Source organism: Lagenorhynchus albirostris, chromosome 2 (genome assembly GCF_949774975.1).
Source record: "Lagenorhynchus albirostris chromosome 2, mLagAlb1.1, whole genome shotgun sequence".
In the NCBI taxonomy this organism is placed as follows: Eukaryota; Metazoa; Chordata; class Mammalia; order Artiodactyla; family Delphinidae; genus Lagenorhynchus; species Lagenorhynchus albirostris.
The window spans coordinates 1,496,369-1,511,694 of NC_083096.1; the positions used below are offsets into that span (position 1 = coordinate 1,496,369).

The window sequence follows — 15,326 nt, forward strand, 5'->3', positions numbered from 1 at the left end:
GGACACCCCGCTAAAAGCAGACCCACCCCCCAGTCCAGCGCATCCCAGCATCGGGGCGCATCCCCACTTCTGTATCCCAGACAGAGCTCTCAAGCCGGAGCGTGAGGCCCGGCCCACACCTCCGCCCCCGCTGGGCTGCTGCCTCCTTTTACAAAGCTCTGTGGGTACAAACGATATATCACATCTGCTTCATCGGTTGTAGTCCATAGAAGCTGCGCCTCCAGTGAGGCCCTGGGCCCGAGCTCCTGCCTGCAGACGCCTGTGTCCCTGTCCGTATCCATGTATCCGTATCCGTATCCGTATCCTTGCCCTCGGCCCAGCCCCCTATGGTCTGCACCACACTCTCCCAGCAAGGCCTCCTCCCCGACCTTAAACTGATGTTGAGACCCGCACCCTGCTGCCCCCTCTTACTGCCCCTGCACCGGTGCTTACCACCCCCGCCCGCCCACAGACATCGTGGCCACGGTGGAGAACGAGAAGCCGTCGCCCTGTGCCCGGACGGGGTCAGGGCGCCGCTGCACCATCAACGGCAGCGAGTGCCGGGGCGGCTGGCCAGGCCCCAACCACGGCATCACCCACTTCGACAACTTTGGCTTCTCCATGCTCACCGTGTACCAGTGCATCACCATGGAGGGCTGGACCGACGTCCTCTACTGGGTGGGTCTGGGCCCGAGCCCGCCGGCTGTTTCCCCCAGCACAGGCTCGCCGGGAGCGGGTGGGGCCTGCCAGTCCCGGGCTGAGGGTCTCACCGCTTCTCCTCGCCCCTCCCCGGGGAGCCCTTCTGGGCCTCAGGTGTGTGTCCTAGCATCCTTGGGGGAGGCCGAGGTACCACCTGTGTCCGCAGTCCCAAGAGCAGGTGAGGGACGGAAACCCGGAGCTCGGCGGGTTCTGGTCTCACGTCCTAACTTGTCCCTAATCCTGGCTGTGAGTGATTTGGTGCCAATGGCGTGGGATCTCAGATTTCCTGAGGAAGGAAGGGCCCTTTGAGTCTCTCTTCTTGCTGCTGGGCAAGATTGCTTTTCCATAAAAATAGGATTGGATATCAGGTTCCTCGTCTATAAAATAAAAATACTATAACTCCGTCTCAGGGTAGTTACGATGATTAGCGGGGGCACTAACTGAATTACCGCAGTGCGGGCACCTAGTGCCGTAGACGTTCTCTTGCTGGAGAAGTTGACTTGTTTGGTGATGCAAGAGTTAGGCTGCATTTCTTTTTTGATCCTCCAACAGTGGGAGGCATTGATCCCATTTTCCGGATAAGGAAACCGAGGCTCAGGGACGTTCGGTGACTTGGCCGCTGTTGGACTAGTGAGCGACACGGCCAAGAATTGACCTCTAACCGTCCGGCTCCAACCCCGGAGCTCAGCCGCGGGTTGACACTACCTGTGGGGGATGCCTGTAAACCCATCAAATGCTTTGCACATATAAAGGATTAGTGGGAGTAGCTCTCGTAAACTCAGATTACGGGAGCCAGTTATTAAACGTTTCCAAGGACGGTCACGCATGTTGTTTCACCCGTGACCAACCTGTGAGGAGCGAGCTCCCATCAGCAGCTCAGGAGGCAGATGGAACGATGCTCAGAGATGCCGGCGCCTCATCCAGGGTCACAGGCGTGCTTCCTGAAGGAGCCGGCCAAGCGCAGGCCAAGGCTTTTTAGTGCTTCTTCCACTGTGAGGAATCTCGGTTGTAAAGAGGCCGACTGGAGGTAGCCGGCATGACAGGGGCAGGCAGGGAGCCCGGGGACCGGAGGGAGGCAGGGCTCAGTCCCACCGGCCGGTAGCCATCAGCAAGGCCCAGTCCCAGGTCCTCAGGCTAGAAGAGGCTCCTCTCCGGACCCAGATGGCCTCTTTCCTTGCCCCCGCCGTCGGGTGCGGTGCGTGGGCCAGCTTGACAAGGGGGCCTAAGCCCTCACGTCGGGGATGGGGCTCACACCTGCGTCTGGACCAGGTCAACGATGCCATTGGGAACGAGTGGCCCTGGATCTACTTTGTCACCCTGATCCTGCTGGGCTCCTTCTTCATCCTCAACTTGGTGCTGGGCGTGCTGAGCGGGTAAGGGGCTCAAAGACAGCTGGGAGAGAGGGGAGGAAGAAGGGGGGGGCGGGGAAAGGAGGGGGGCGGGGAAAGGAGGGGAGGCAGTGGGCAGGGAGATGTGGCTTAGAACCCCCGCTCATCCCTGGCTCCCCTTTAGCCAGGAAGAGAACAGATGCAGGCAGGAGTCCCTCCAGTCTTCACCTCTCTCCCTTCTCCTCAAGCCTTCTCCCATCCTCGCTTCCTTCTGTCCACGTGAAACCCCGAGACCCCAGCCTCCTGTCCCTGGAGGTGCTTGGGCTGAAGCTCGGCACTGAGCATGGCCTTCAGGCTAAGCACACAGACTCTGGAGCGAGAGGCCCAAGTTTAAACCCTTGCACTACTGTTTGGTGGCTGTGTGACCTTTGACTAATTACCTAACCTCTCTGTGCCTCATGAGCCACATCTGTCACATCGGAATAATTTCAGTGCCTGTTTCACAGGGCTGTTGGGAGGATTAAATGAGTTAATACCCGTAAAGTACTTAGAATGGAGGCCAGCACATCAGAAGTGCTAAGTACTCATGGTCCTTATTTGTCCGTGACGGCTCCACCCAGCTACGGTGGGCAGCCTGGAAGTGGCCATCGGCCCCGTTGTGCCCACCGCAAGAGCTTCCCTCCAGGCACTCTGGACATAGAATTCAGGGGGTCCGTGGACTAGGGTAGGAAGAACTTGCCTTTATTTCTTTGAGTCCAACTGAAATGCAGCGCTTCCTTCCATGACGTGGTACAAGCTCTGCCCATGACTTGTCCCACCAGGAATCCCTTGTCATCGCACAGGTGTTGCAAATATCACTACTTCAAAATTATGACAGTTATCAGACCGCGCCTGACCTTGCTACTTAATGATTCAATAAAGAAGCATATATGTTACTTTATCACCACGTTATAGTTCAACAACTATGTTTTAACTCCTCGGTTCCTTTGCCAAGCTATGGTTTCATTTGGAGCATTTTACAACGCTGTTCAGAGGAGCAACCCATAGGTTTGCGGGACCCCCAAAGGGGCCTGGGCTCAAAATGGTCAAGAGCCCCTCCTGGACCCTGCCCTGGGCAGCGCTGAGGGTGCAGGCGGTGCGGGCCGACCCTGCTGCCCCCAGCCCGCCCCTCGGAGCCCAGGGAGGGCGGACCGGGCTGGACTCCCCTCCTCACCCTGCGTGGGGGCCCAGGGCTCCCCCTGCCGCTCTGAGCCCTCGCTGACCCTCGGGTCCTTTCCTTCCACTGCTGCTGTCTGGTTTCTTCCAGGCCCAGGAGCATGTCCCCCAGGGTCTTAAGTCTGTAAGCAGAGCTAAATTACTCAGGCAGCCTAAAGGGTCGGGGCAGTATGGAAAATCGGAGGGTTCGTGGCGATTCTGTTAGGGCAATGCACGGTCATGTCATTAACCCCTATGTCCAAGGTCACCCAAGACAAGGCGGGAGAAATGAGATGGGAGGAAAAGAAGGAACGGGGCGGTGGGGGGGGCCTGGAGGGCGGGGCTGGTGAGGGGGAGAGGGCCGCCCCTCAGCCTCCCTAAAGGACCCCGGACCCCAGGCAACACTGGGCCGGGGGGGCACGTCCAGCTGCAGAACGGGCTCCCTCGCCCCAGGAAGCTGCGTTCTTCCTCCCCCTCCCCCGCCCCACTGCAGGGAATTCACCAAGGAGCGGGAGAAGGCCAAGTCCAGGGGAACCTTCCAGAAGCTGCGGGAGAAGCAGCAGCTGGATGAGGACCTCCGGGGCTACTTGAGCTGGATCACGCAGGGCGAGGTCATGGATGTGGACGACTTGAGAGAAGGTTGGAGCCACGGGCCGAGGTCGGCAGCCCCCCCAGAGCTGCCCTCGCGGTCAGCTCCCACAGGGGCACCTCCACACCCGCCCGCCCCCCCCCCCCCCCCCCCCCCCCCCCGCTGCAGCCCCAGGGGGCCCATCGGGCAGGAAGGCATCACCACTTTGCAGATAAGAAAACCCGGCCCCTAGAGGCCTAGCCTGACACCTTGCGGTGGAGGCGGCCTGGTGTGCCCTGGGCCCTCCCGGAGCACAAGGTCCCAAAGTGCTGCACCGCCCCTTGGGGACCCGCCCTCCCCTCCGATGCAGGCTCTCTAGGGCTCAGGAAAGCGCAGAGGGAGGGGTCCAGGCCCACCCAGGGTCGCTGTCACAGGTGTCCCCAGTCAGCGGGCCCTTTCCAGGTGTGTCCAGCCCAGAGGGGCCCGGAAGCCTGGCCAACTGGACCTGTCTGTCCCCAGGGAAGCTGGCTTTGGATGAAGGCGGCTCTGACACAGAGAGCCTGTATGAAATCGCAGGCTTGAACAAAGTCATCCAGTTTATGTGAGTATCTGCCCAGCTGCGGGTCCTCCCAGCCCGCAGCTCCCTGAGACATGTAGTTAGACCCCGGTCACCTCCCTAGGTGGCTTTTGGGTCTCTTTCCCTTAGCGCAGCTGGAGGGCACTGGGCAGATGACCTATTTACTCACCACGTAAGGAAGAAACTGGGAGCCGGTAGGATAATTAGTCCCGGAAACCTCTGCTCCAGACGGGGAGTTAGCCTGTGACCACCATGAGTGTCGCGGGCGGGGGGGCTGGAGGCAGGAAGCTGGAGAGGACCGTGTGTTCTGTTTGGCTGCTTCCTTTTCCAAATTCATACGTGACTGTGATTTTGAAAGATCCAACAATAGAGAAATACATCAAAGAAAAGATGGCCTTCTCTGCCCTTCAAAGAGGTAACCATGGTAACAGTTAGATTTGTATCCCTCTGAAACCTCTTGCACGCTTTCATTTCTCTTACACGCACACGCGCACGCACACACACACCCCAGCTTTTTTCGGTTTTGTTTTCACTTTTTACACGATGAGGTTTCTCATATTAACCACTGTCACCTCAGAACCAAACACAGTGCCCAGCACGCGGGAGGGCTCGTTGGCTAAATGAATACGATCCCCACATAAACTGGCAACTGACATTTTAAATTTAGAATTTTCTATTGAGGGCAACTTTATACAGACACAACCCTTCTTTTTTTTTTTCTAAGACTTTCTTTTTTTCGGAGCAGTTTCAGATTCACAGCAAAATTGAGCCGATGGTGCTGAGATTTCCCGCCCGCCCCTCCCCCAGCCACGCCCAGCGCCCCCCCCCCCCCCCCCCCCCCCCGCCATCGACATCCCCAGCAGATGGTCCGTTTGTTACAACTGATGAACCTGCGTCATCCAAGTGCAGAGTTTACATTGGGGCGCACTCTTGGTGTTGGACGTTCTGTGGGTTTGGGCAAACGTATAATTACGCGTACCCACCGTTACAGTATCACATAGAGTATTTTCGCTGCCCTAAAAATCCTCTGTTTCTGCCTGTTCACACCCCACCTCCCAGCCCTGGCAACCAACCACCGATCTTCCTGTCTCCATAGTGTTGCCTTTCTCAGGATGTCTTTAATTGGACTCACACAGCGTGTGGTCTTCTCAGATCAGCTTTTCTTACTTAGTGACATGCATTTCGGGTCCCTCCACATCTCTGCAAGGTGTGATAGCTCACACACCGTCTTTTGATGTACCTTTGAATGTAAAATGTTCCACAGTGCGCATATGTTGTAGTCTGTTTACGTAAGCTGTCCAGTTTGGGGCAATACACACAGTGCCCCAGGGAACCGTTGTGCATAAGGGTGAACATTTCTGCCGGGCAGATGCCTAGAAACAGGCTTGCTGGGTCAAAGGGAGCACAGGTTCTAACCTTGGTAATTGCTGCACAGAGGTCGATCTGACAGTGGAGGTGCCTTTCTGCGCGCCCTCCCCGACACCAGAGATGACCAATTTGTTAAAGCATTGCCTTTATGACGGGCAAAACGGGGCATGCCAGGGTAGCTTTAATTAAGTTGGAAACGCACAGAGCCCTGCTCTGCGCCGGACCTTGTCTCTCCTTCCGTCTGAGGTCGGCATCATCACTATCCTCCTTTGGAAGGTGAAGACATTTGCTGTAAGAGGCAAGATTTGCAATCTGTCTCTGCAGTTCAGGTCCTTGGCCCTCTCATGTGGCTGGAGGAGGGAGTGGGTGGTGAGACTTAAGTGTGGCGGCCTCGGGGAGGAGCTGGAGGAGCTCAGCCTCGGCCCCGCCCCCCGCCTTCTCAGCCGACAGTGGAGGCGGTGGAACCGCGTCTTCCGCTGGAAATGCCACGACGCGGTGAAGTCCAGGGCCTTCTACTGGCTGGTCATCCTGATCGTCGCCCTCAACACCCTGTCGATCGCCTCGGAACACCACCACCAGCCTCTCTGGTTGACCCACCTGCAAGGTGAGACACGCGGCCGGCGGCCAGTGCTGGCCAATGGCCCCTCAGGTTTTGCAGAAGAAGTCGTTAGATGTCGACGTTGTTTTCTAGAACTTCTAGGCAGTGGTACTCGTTTCCTCGTGGCATTACCAGGGGCCGTAACAGCAACAAGTTGGGGACACTCCAGGTGCTCGCCAGATGTCTGGGCAAATTATCACAGACACTGGACGTACAGATGACCAGTAACTGAGCGCTTCACGCATCCAAGTTCAAGCTCTACTCCAGAAACAGCAATCTTTCACCCACTGTGTATTACACACGTTCTCTGGGTCAGGCCCAGTAAAGAAGGCAGGGCACACGGAGGAGGAATGTACCTCTCTTGCCGCCAAGGAGCTTCCTGAGCCAGAGGAAAAGACAGATATTGATAAGTGACGTCAGGTCAGTATAGGGAGGGCAACAGTGGAGGTAAATACAAGGTAACAAGAGGAGGATTACAGAGGAGGGGAGGTTGGATGGTAGGAAGACACTATGTTTAAAATGATGCAAGAGGGAATTCCCTGGCGGTCCAGTGGTTAGGACTCAGCGCTTTCACTGCTGTAGCCTGGCTTCAGTCCCTGGTCAGGGAACTAGGATCCCGCAAGCCACGCAGTGTGGCCTAAAATAAAATAATGAAAGAGATAAAAGAAGGAAAATAGAAAAGAAGATTGTCTTCTTCTGTGGAAAGGAGATAGGAAACAATGCTACAGATCAAATGCATTCATGCGTGCATGCATCCATCCATCTATCCATCCATCCATCTATCCGTCCCTCCATCTATCCATCCGTCCATCTATCCGTCCATCCATCCATCCATCCACCCATCCAGGCATACATCTATCCACCCATGCACCCATTCCTTCCTTCATGCATGCATCCATCCATCTATCCATCCATCCATCTATCTGTCCATCCATCCATCCATCCACCCATGCAGGCATACATCTATCCGTCCATCCATCCATTCCTTCCTTCATGCATGCATCCATCCACCCATTCATCTATCTATCCATCCATGCAACCATTCCTGCATCCGTCCATCCGTCCACCCATTTATTCCTTGCAACCAGTCTTCCTGAGAGCCCCTTGAATGTGCCAGGCATTGTCAATGCACTGTCAATGACCAAATGTGGACAAGATGTGAACAGTGCCCGCCGAGAGGAGTCAGAGATGAATTTGAGGTTCCTGGCCCATGCAGATAGATGGATGGTAGTGCCACTTGCTGAGATGGGGAAGACAGGCAGTGACCAGGTATTTTTGGGGGGATGGGGGAGGATGGGCAGTACCTATCAGCTTAGACTTGAGCACGTTGAGTTTGAGGTGCCTCTGAGACATCCCAGTGAGGTGTCGAGGAGACAGATGGAAAGTAGGTCTGGGACTCAGTGGAGAAGTCTGGGTTGAAGAGTCTAAATCCGGAGTCATTGGCAGGCATGGCAATCGAAGCTGTGGTCTTAGAAGACATCACCAGATCCCCAGAGGACGGTGTGTACTCACGCGCACAGCTCAAGTCCAGCACTCAGGGCTGAGGTAGGGGTGCATCTGCAGAGAGGGTGCAGGAGAAACAGGAGAAGCAGGAGAAGTGCAGAAGGATGTGGTGTCCTGGAAGCCAAGGAAAGGGAACATTTGAAAAAGCAAGAAGGGACTTCCCTGGCGGTCCAGCGGTTAGGACTCTGCACTTCCAACTGCAGGGGGCACGGGTTCGATCCCTGGTCAGGGAACTGAGATCCCGCAACAGTGTCAGTGCTTCTGGGAGATCAGGGAAATGAGGTTAAAATGCTCACGGGTTGACCGGTGGAGTGAGGAGGGTGGACCTGCTGAACACAGTGTCGTTTAGTTTCCTAGAAATCTGGACTGCGTTCCTTCAATGGTGAAAATTCACCAGGTTTTCCTGGATCCGGAGGGCAGGGAAAGGAAGATGCCCTGAGAATGCAGGGAGGGTGTCCAAGGTGGAGGGCTTGGCCAAGGCAGGCAGGGCAGGGAGGAGAGTGACACCGAGCTGCGTGACCCACCCTGCAGACATCGCCAACCGGGTGCTGCTGGCCCTGTTCACCGTGGAGATGCTGATGAAGATGTACGGGCTGGGCCTGCGCCAGTACTTCATGTCCATCTTCAACCGCTTCGACTGCTTCGTGGTGTGCAGCGGCCTCCTGGAGATCCTGCTGGTGGAGTCAGGGGCCATGACACCCCTCGGCATCTCCGTGCTGCGCTGCATCCGCCTCCTCAGGATTTTCAAGATCACCAAGTGAGCGCCCGCCTGCGCGCACTGCCCCATCCTGCGCCTCTGCAGCAGAAAGCACCTTCCCCCTTCCACCTCGGCCTCTCCTGTCTTCCTACCTCTCACCATTGTCTGTGGTGTGGAAAAGACGGAAGAAAGGGGAAAAGAAGCACCTGGGAGCGGGAGGGGGGAAAGGAAGATGGCAGGGGAGCAGAGAAGGGGGCAGTGGTGGGACGGCCGCCTGGGCCGGGGCTGCACAGGAAGGGGTGGTCCTCACCCCCGTGGGGTTCAGAGCCCAGTGGTGGCGCCAGCAGCTAAACGGCCGTCCTACTAACAGCATGAAATGACAGACCAAGACCTGTGCTCTGGCGGAGGGAAGCTGGGTGTGCGGCCCGGATCCAGGCAGCCCTGCCCGACCCCCCCCGCATCCCACCAGCCCCCAGCCTCCCCCAAGCCGCGCCGACTGCAGGGACGCCGGGGGTGGGGGCTGCCCGTCTCCTCCAGGTACTGGACGTCCCTGAGCAACCTGGTGGCCTCGCTGCTGAACTCCATCCACTGCATCGCGTCCCTGCTGCTGCTGCTGTCCCTGTTCGTCGTCATCTTCGCCCTCCTGGGCATGCAGCTCTTCGGGGGCAGGTACGACTTTGAGGACACGGAGGTGCGGCGCAGCAACTTCGACAACTTCCCGCAGGCCCTCATCACCGTCTTCCAGGTAGGCTAAAGCCCGCTGCCTGCCGCTGGAGATTGGGCATCACCTCCTCCAGGAAGCCTTCCGTGATCCGACGTTGCCCTCTGGGCCCCCGCATCCCCTCCAGGCCACAGTCGCCTGTCTGTCTCCTCCACGCTCTGGAGGCTGGGTGCTGTGTCCAGTGTGTCCTGTGTGTCTTCATCCCTTCGCCCAGCAGAGCCCCGGCCCACAGTAGGCCAGCGGTTAATCAGTGAAGGAATTGGGTGGGCAGGGAGCTTTCTTTCCCACGTGCTACTAGAATCTCTGAGCACAAGGTCAGACAAGGTGGGCTCTCCCTCCCCAAGGCTGCAAAAGCCCCAGAGGAACACAAACCACTTCCCATTGTGTGGACATGGCTTAGCCACCGCTCACTAAAGCCGCGGCCGGCCTCCAGAGCGAGCTGCCTGAGCGCAGAGCAGACACACGCTCCTCTCTGTCGGGCCAGTACTCAGGGGACGCCACCTCGGTGTTGCCAGTGGGAAGCGCAGTTGTGACAACCGGCCGGCCCTACACAGGGTGTCACCCTCGTTCTTCCATTCACCCCACCGGCTGATCGGGCATCCTGTCTTTCAAGGCACCTGACATTTCGCACTCTTTCTGGGGGCTGGAAAGGCAGGGGGTCCAGTGTGGGCAGCACAGCTAAGCCTGGGCCTTAGGAACAGAGCTCGTGGAAGCCTTGACGCCACAATCAAGCTCCTTGGCCCCGAAGAGCCAACGATGAGGTCTTCGACCCCCGGGAGAGGTTCAGGAGGGCAGGGACTTCACCCGGGATGAAGAGAGAGGACCGGTCTGGGGGCAGGGTTGGAAGGGGACTTTTGGACGGCACAGTCCCCAGAGAAGACCCTCGAGTCCCTCTGCGTCCCCCACCCTCCCTCCCCTGCCAGGTGCTGACAGCTGAGGACTGGAACTCCGTGATGTACGACGGGATCATGGCCTACGGCGGCCCGACCTACCCCGGGGTGCTCGTCTGCATCTATTTCATCATCCTGTTCGTCTGCGGCAACTGTATCCGCCCAGACGCAGGGCACAGAAAAGGGCCTGGGGAGGAGGCTTGGGGGTAAAGCGGGGTCAAGGTGCTCAGGCCTGCTGCTGGGGAGCTCCTGGGGGTGGGGAGGTGGGACACAGCTGGTGGCAGTGCGGGTGTAGCTGTAGGACACTTCCTTCCGGCAGGACGTTAGAAAACACAGGGTGACTGGTGACAGGCGGGAGGAATCAGTCATAGAAAGACGGGGAGACTGGAGCACGGGAGGAGGCAGGTCCCGCCCCCCGGGCGTCCCTCCCCGCCCCCCGAGCTCCTTAGCGGGTCGCCTCAGACATACTGCTCAACGTCTTCCTGGCCATCGCGGTGGACAACCTGGCAGAGGCGGAGAGCCTGACGTCGGCCCAGAAGGCCAAGGCCGAGGAGCGGAGGCGCAGGAAGATGTCCAGGTGAGCGGGGCGCGCCCAGAGGGAGGGACCTGCAGGGCTCCGGCCGCTCCGGGCAAGGGGCTCCCTGGGGAGCAGAGGCCAAACCACTGCGGCCGCTGGCCGAGTCTCTGAGGTGTCCCCGGGGCAGGACTGCAGGCCAGTCGGCAGGCGGGATCCCGAGGGCAGAGCCAGGCAGGCTGGCCTCCGCCCTGTCACCACACTTCCTGGAGGGTGTCCATTCCCTCTGCTGAGCCTCAGGCACCTGTGAGTTTGCCATTTCACCCTCTGCGGCCTGGGACCCTCCCCTGGGGCTGGCCAACGGCCCCTGGGTTTGCCGGGCTGCGGGTGGACGCCTGTCCTGTTTCCTCGTTGCAGAGGGAGGACGCGATGCGCCCGGCCCCTGGGCGCGGGGTCAGCCTGCAGTGTCCTCAGCCTGGGCGCGTCCCCCAGAATCTTCCAGTTGGTCCTCCACTTTGGGCTTTCTTGGTTTTCCAACCCAGGGGGCTCCCAGACAAGTCAGAGGAGGAGAAGTCGATGGTGGCCAAGAAGCTGGAGCAGAAACCCAAGGGGGAGGGCATCCCCACCACGGCCAAGGTGAGCCCGTCACGGGGGGTGCTCTCAGGGGCCGCACGGGGAGGGGCCTCTGAACGTCCCCTGTTCGCCTGGTGCCTTAGAATGCCGGGGGGCAGGGGGAGGCAGGAGAGGGGCTGTCTGCCTGGGTAACAGCCAGGTGAGGGCACCAGCCAGGTGAGGGCAGCTCTGTCTCACGGAATCCTTTGTACTGAGGACACAGACGCCCCGATCCAGGAACCAGACTTCCTTTGAGTCCCAGCTTTCCACCCCAGTCAGGGTGTCCCCCTCGCCTCAGAGCCGCCCAGACCAGCCTCCCCCTGTTTCTAACCCTGCCCCGTCTGTCAGCCTGGCCCTGCTCAGCCTTCCTGGAGCCAAGGAAGCAGAGCTCAGAGGGGCAGGAACCGGCCCCCAGAGCAGGGGTCGTGGCCTGGGGCAGTCCACTCTCTTCTCGAGAAATAAGCAGGGGTGAGGGGCTCAGGCTCAGACAGGCTGGGGTCCTGGTAGCTTGGGCAGCCTGGGTGACCTTTCTGCTCCCGGCTTCTCCTTTTTAAGACGGGGATGACCATAATAGCACCCACTGCCTCACCCCGCCCCGAGCCACAGGGAGGCTTAGGTGAGCTGACGCCTACACGGCCCTCCAGTCAATGTTCCTTAGGTGGGGACCACAGCTCGGGTTTTCACCTTCATCGTGTTCCTTCCTCCAGCTGAAAGTCGATGAGTTTGAATCCAACGTCAATGAGGTGAAGGACCCCTACCCGTCAGCCGACTTCCCAGGTGAGAGTCCTGGGACCCGGGGCGGGTGTGCTGGGGTGACTTCTCCCCAGGGACGAAATCTCTCCTGTGTGTCCCCTGCCTGGACCCATCCACGAGGAGATCAGGACTCAGACATCCCTCGTGTACCTCGTATTGCAAGTGAGCCGTCTGCCAGCCTGCCTCTCCCTATGATACACACAGTGGGAAAATGCACACATTTTATTTTCAATTAATTCAGCCCGTATTTACTGAGTACTGGCTGTGCGCTTCAGGGCTAAGGATCCGGTTTTCAAGGAGCCCAGAGACTCGTGGGCACACACGGCTTCTGTTCCAGCCCCTCCAGCCACACAGAATAGCTCACAGAGCGGGGTGTAGCCGCCCGCGTGGTGCAGGAGGGGAGGGGGATGCATAGCGCACAGCCACGAATGCGCTACACACGCCCCGTAGGTGCAAACAGCCTGTGGGGCAGAAGCCCTCGTCGTCGGTGCCAAGGAGGGAACACTTGGGGGGAGCTCCAAGGTTAAAAGGCCACCAGGGAGAGGCTGGTGCCCAAGAGCTGGCGATGTCTCTTAGCTCACCCCTGGGTCCTTCCAGCTCTGGGTCACTGGTGCAATTTCATGCCTATTTGTGGAATCAGCTGATTAGCATGTTTGCGCCAGTGACTCTAGGCTCCGGCGGGACCCTTTGTGCTCCAAATAGCAGTGTCTGGCACCAGACAGGCAATCAATAGATAGAATGAAGGGTTATCGTAGGACACTGACTACAGTTCCCTGTGCTATACGGTAGAACCTTGTTGTTTATCCATTCTATATATAAAAGCTTCCATCTGCTAACCTCAAATTCCCACTCCATCCCTCCCCCAGCCCCCTCCCCCTTGGCAACCACCCGTCTGTTTTCTATGTCTGTGATTCTGTTTCTGTTTCATAGATAGGTTCATTTGTGTCATATTTTAGATTCCGCAGATAAGTGATATCATATGGTATTTGTCTTTCTCTTTCTGACTCACTTCACTTAGCATGATAATCTCTAGTTGTATCCGTGTTGCTGCAAATGGCATTATTGTGTTCTTTTCTATGGCTGAGTAATATTCCATTGTGTGTGTGTGTGTCTGTGTGTATCACATCTTCTTTATCCATTCATCAATATCCTGTGATAAACCATAATGAAAGAATATAAAAAAGAAAGGATGTCTATATGTGTATAACTGAATCACTTTGCTGTACAGCAGAAATTAACACAACATTGTAAATCAACTACACTTTAATAAAAAAATATTAAAACTGAGAAAAAAAAGCCTTATAGAAATCCAAAAAAAAAAAAAAAAAAAGAAGAAAAAGAAAGGAAAAAATGCAAGGGTTTTGCCAAGTAAAATGTAGGGAGGATGGAGCTGGTATAGATAAGACTAATGATAATTCTTCAGATACCTGCCTGAAGGGACATTTGGGTTTTAGAATAATTCGACTTCATCTGCTTCATCTAATAACCATCTCCTAGTAGATGGGAGTGGCCGCTGTGCAGGCGGGAGAGGCTGAGCCCGGAAACCTGAGGTGGGGGAGGGGCAGGGGCTGGGGAGAAGGGGAGGGTGGGGGAGGGGCTGCGGGGTGGGCTGCGGAGGAGCGTTCTTACCAAGGGGGCTGAATGTGTTTATCTTGCTTCTTTCCAAAAATAATCTGAAATGGCTGACAACGAAAGATATGCACAACGAAGTTAACACTGGGCGCGGGCGGAGAAAATCAGAATTAAGGCGGGAAAAGAAAGCAAATACGCGAGTTCTAAGAATTAACAGTCTCTGCCATTAAGCATAAAATGTGTCTCTGGGGCCCTTGGTCCCAGGCGAGGCAGGAAATGTCCCGTGAGGATACTCTTTGGCAGGAAGAAGTGGGGTCTCGGGAGGAGACCCTGCAGGGGCCGCCGTGGTGGAGAGAGCGGGAGAACCCTGCCAGGGGGCTGGTAGGAGACAGCTGTGGGCGAGGGGACAAAGGAAAGGGCACCCCAACTTCCCACAGTGCCCCCAGTCTGCGGCTGAGGACTTGGGGGGACAGCTCCCTCTCACAAGGCCCTGAGACTCAGCAAATGAGCCCGAGGGGCCCCCTCCCAGCCCCTCCCACCCCACACCTGCCCCGGAAGGAAAGAATCCTGGTTTCTTTTCATGCTGGCAGCTCCGCCCTGAATGACGGTTTTTGGAACCCGGCCCCAGGAGAGAAGCTCCGAGTCCATTTATCTCAACAGGCCTCCTGCCCCTTGTCGCGAGCTGAGGGTCTCACGCTCAGGAGGGACAGAAGCCCACCTGGCCTGAGAGTCAGGGGCGGAGCCGGGCCCAGCACTCTGGCCTCGTGCCAAGCAGGGCCCCTCCCCGGCACCCCCAGTTGGTGAGCATTCGAGGTGGTGCGTCCAGCCCCGAGACAGGAGGTGCAACGGCAAGGCTCCCAGACCTTTGCTCCCGGCCCGACGTCTGGGAGGTTCTGAGCCTGACCGTTGTCTGGACCGTTCAGCCCCGTGTGCCGCAGGGAGGGAGGTGCCTGGCTGGACTCTGCTGGCGCCCTCGTGCCCCGTGTGGCTTGCTGGCTGCGGGGGGTTCACGGTCGGGTTCAGAGCACAGGAGCCAGGGGAGCAGTGAAACGTGGAAAGACACCCCGACCTCTCTCTCCCCTCCCCCACAGGAGATGATGAGGAAGACGAGCCCGAGATCCCGATAAGCCCACGGCCGCGCCCGCTGGCCGAGCTGCAGCTGAAGGAGAAGGCGGTGCCCATTCCAGAAGCCAGCGCCTTCTTCATCTTCAGCCCCACCAATAAGTGGGTGGCCCCTCGGTGGCGGGGCAGGGTGGTTGGTGGGGCTCTCAGAGAGGGCTGCTTCCTGCTCTGAGAAGGCCCCCTTCTCCTGACTCCCTGGGCCTACAATTACACTGTGAGAAAGTCACTCCTTTAGCTTAAGACCTTGTGCCCGGTTGAAAGTGCCGGAATCTCTGGGAGAAGTAATGCTTTAAGCCTTATCAGTTACTTACTCCTAAGAGGGATCACATCTCTGGGTTCCTTTCCAAGAGCAGGACAAGGGGCTAAGCTCTAGTTCTCACTGGCTTCACAATTTTACACCTTTAAAATACAGACTGTAGTCCCCATGGAGGTTCAGCTGTCGGCCTCAGGGATGGAGATGGGCCTGCCCCGTTGTTTTAGTGGGGATGCCGTGGGATGGGGTGGAGTGTTGGGGGAGGGCTTGTGCGGGATGGGACTGGGGCTGCAGGAACAGAAGGTGGGACAGGGCCCTGCGAGGCCAGTCAGAGACCACCCGGTTGCCGCTGTCCTTCTCCACTGACCGGGAGGAAGG

At 57.8% G+C, this 15,326-nt stretch overlaps 1 protein-coding gene across 2 annotated transcripts in view; it reads left to right on the forward strand.

The window, feature by feature from the left end:
• CACNA1S (calcium voltage-gated channel subunit alpha1 S) overlaps window positions 1-15,326 on the forward strand; it is a 60,443-nt gene that overhangs the window by 18,589 nt on the left and 26,528 nt on the right. For both annotated transcript variants that reach the window (XM_060126491.1, XM_060126500.1), the window contains exons 6-17: window positions 452-657; window positions 1,948-2,051; window positions 3,694-3,839; window positions 4,288-4,369; window positions 6,157-6,317; window positions 8,346-8,571; window positions 9,049-9,256; window positions 10,156-10,276; window positions 10,585-10,699; window positions 11,179-11,272; window positions 11,956-12,025; window positions 14,665-14,797. In XM_060126491.1, coding sequence (XP_059982474.1) covers window positions 452-657; window positions 1,948-2,051; window positions 3,694-3,839; window positions 4,288-4,369; window positions 6,157-6,317; window positions 8,346-8,571; window positions 9,049-9,256; window positions 10,156-10,276; window positions 10,585-10,699; window positions 11,179-11,272; window positions 11,956-12,025; window positions 14,665-14,797 — 1,666 coding nt within the window. The remainder of the gene's footprint in view (window positions 1-451; window positions 658-1,947; window positions 2,052-3,693; window positions 3,840-4,287; window positions 4,370-6,156; window positions 6,318-8,345; window positions 8,572-9,048; window positions 9,257-10,155; window positions 10,277-10,584; window positions 10,700-11,178; window positions 11,273-11,955; window positions 12,026-14,664; window positions 14,798-15,326) is intronic.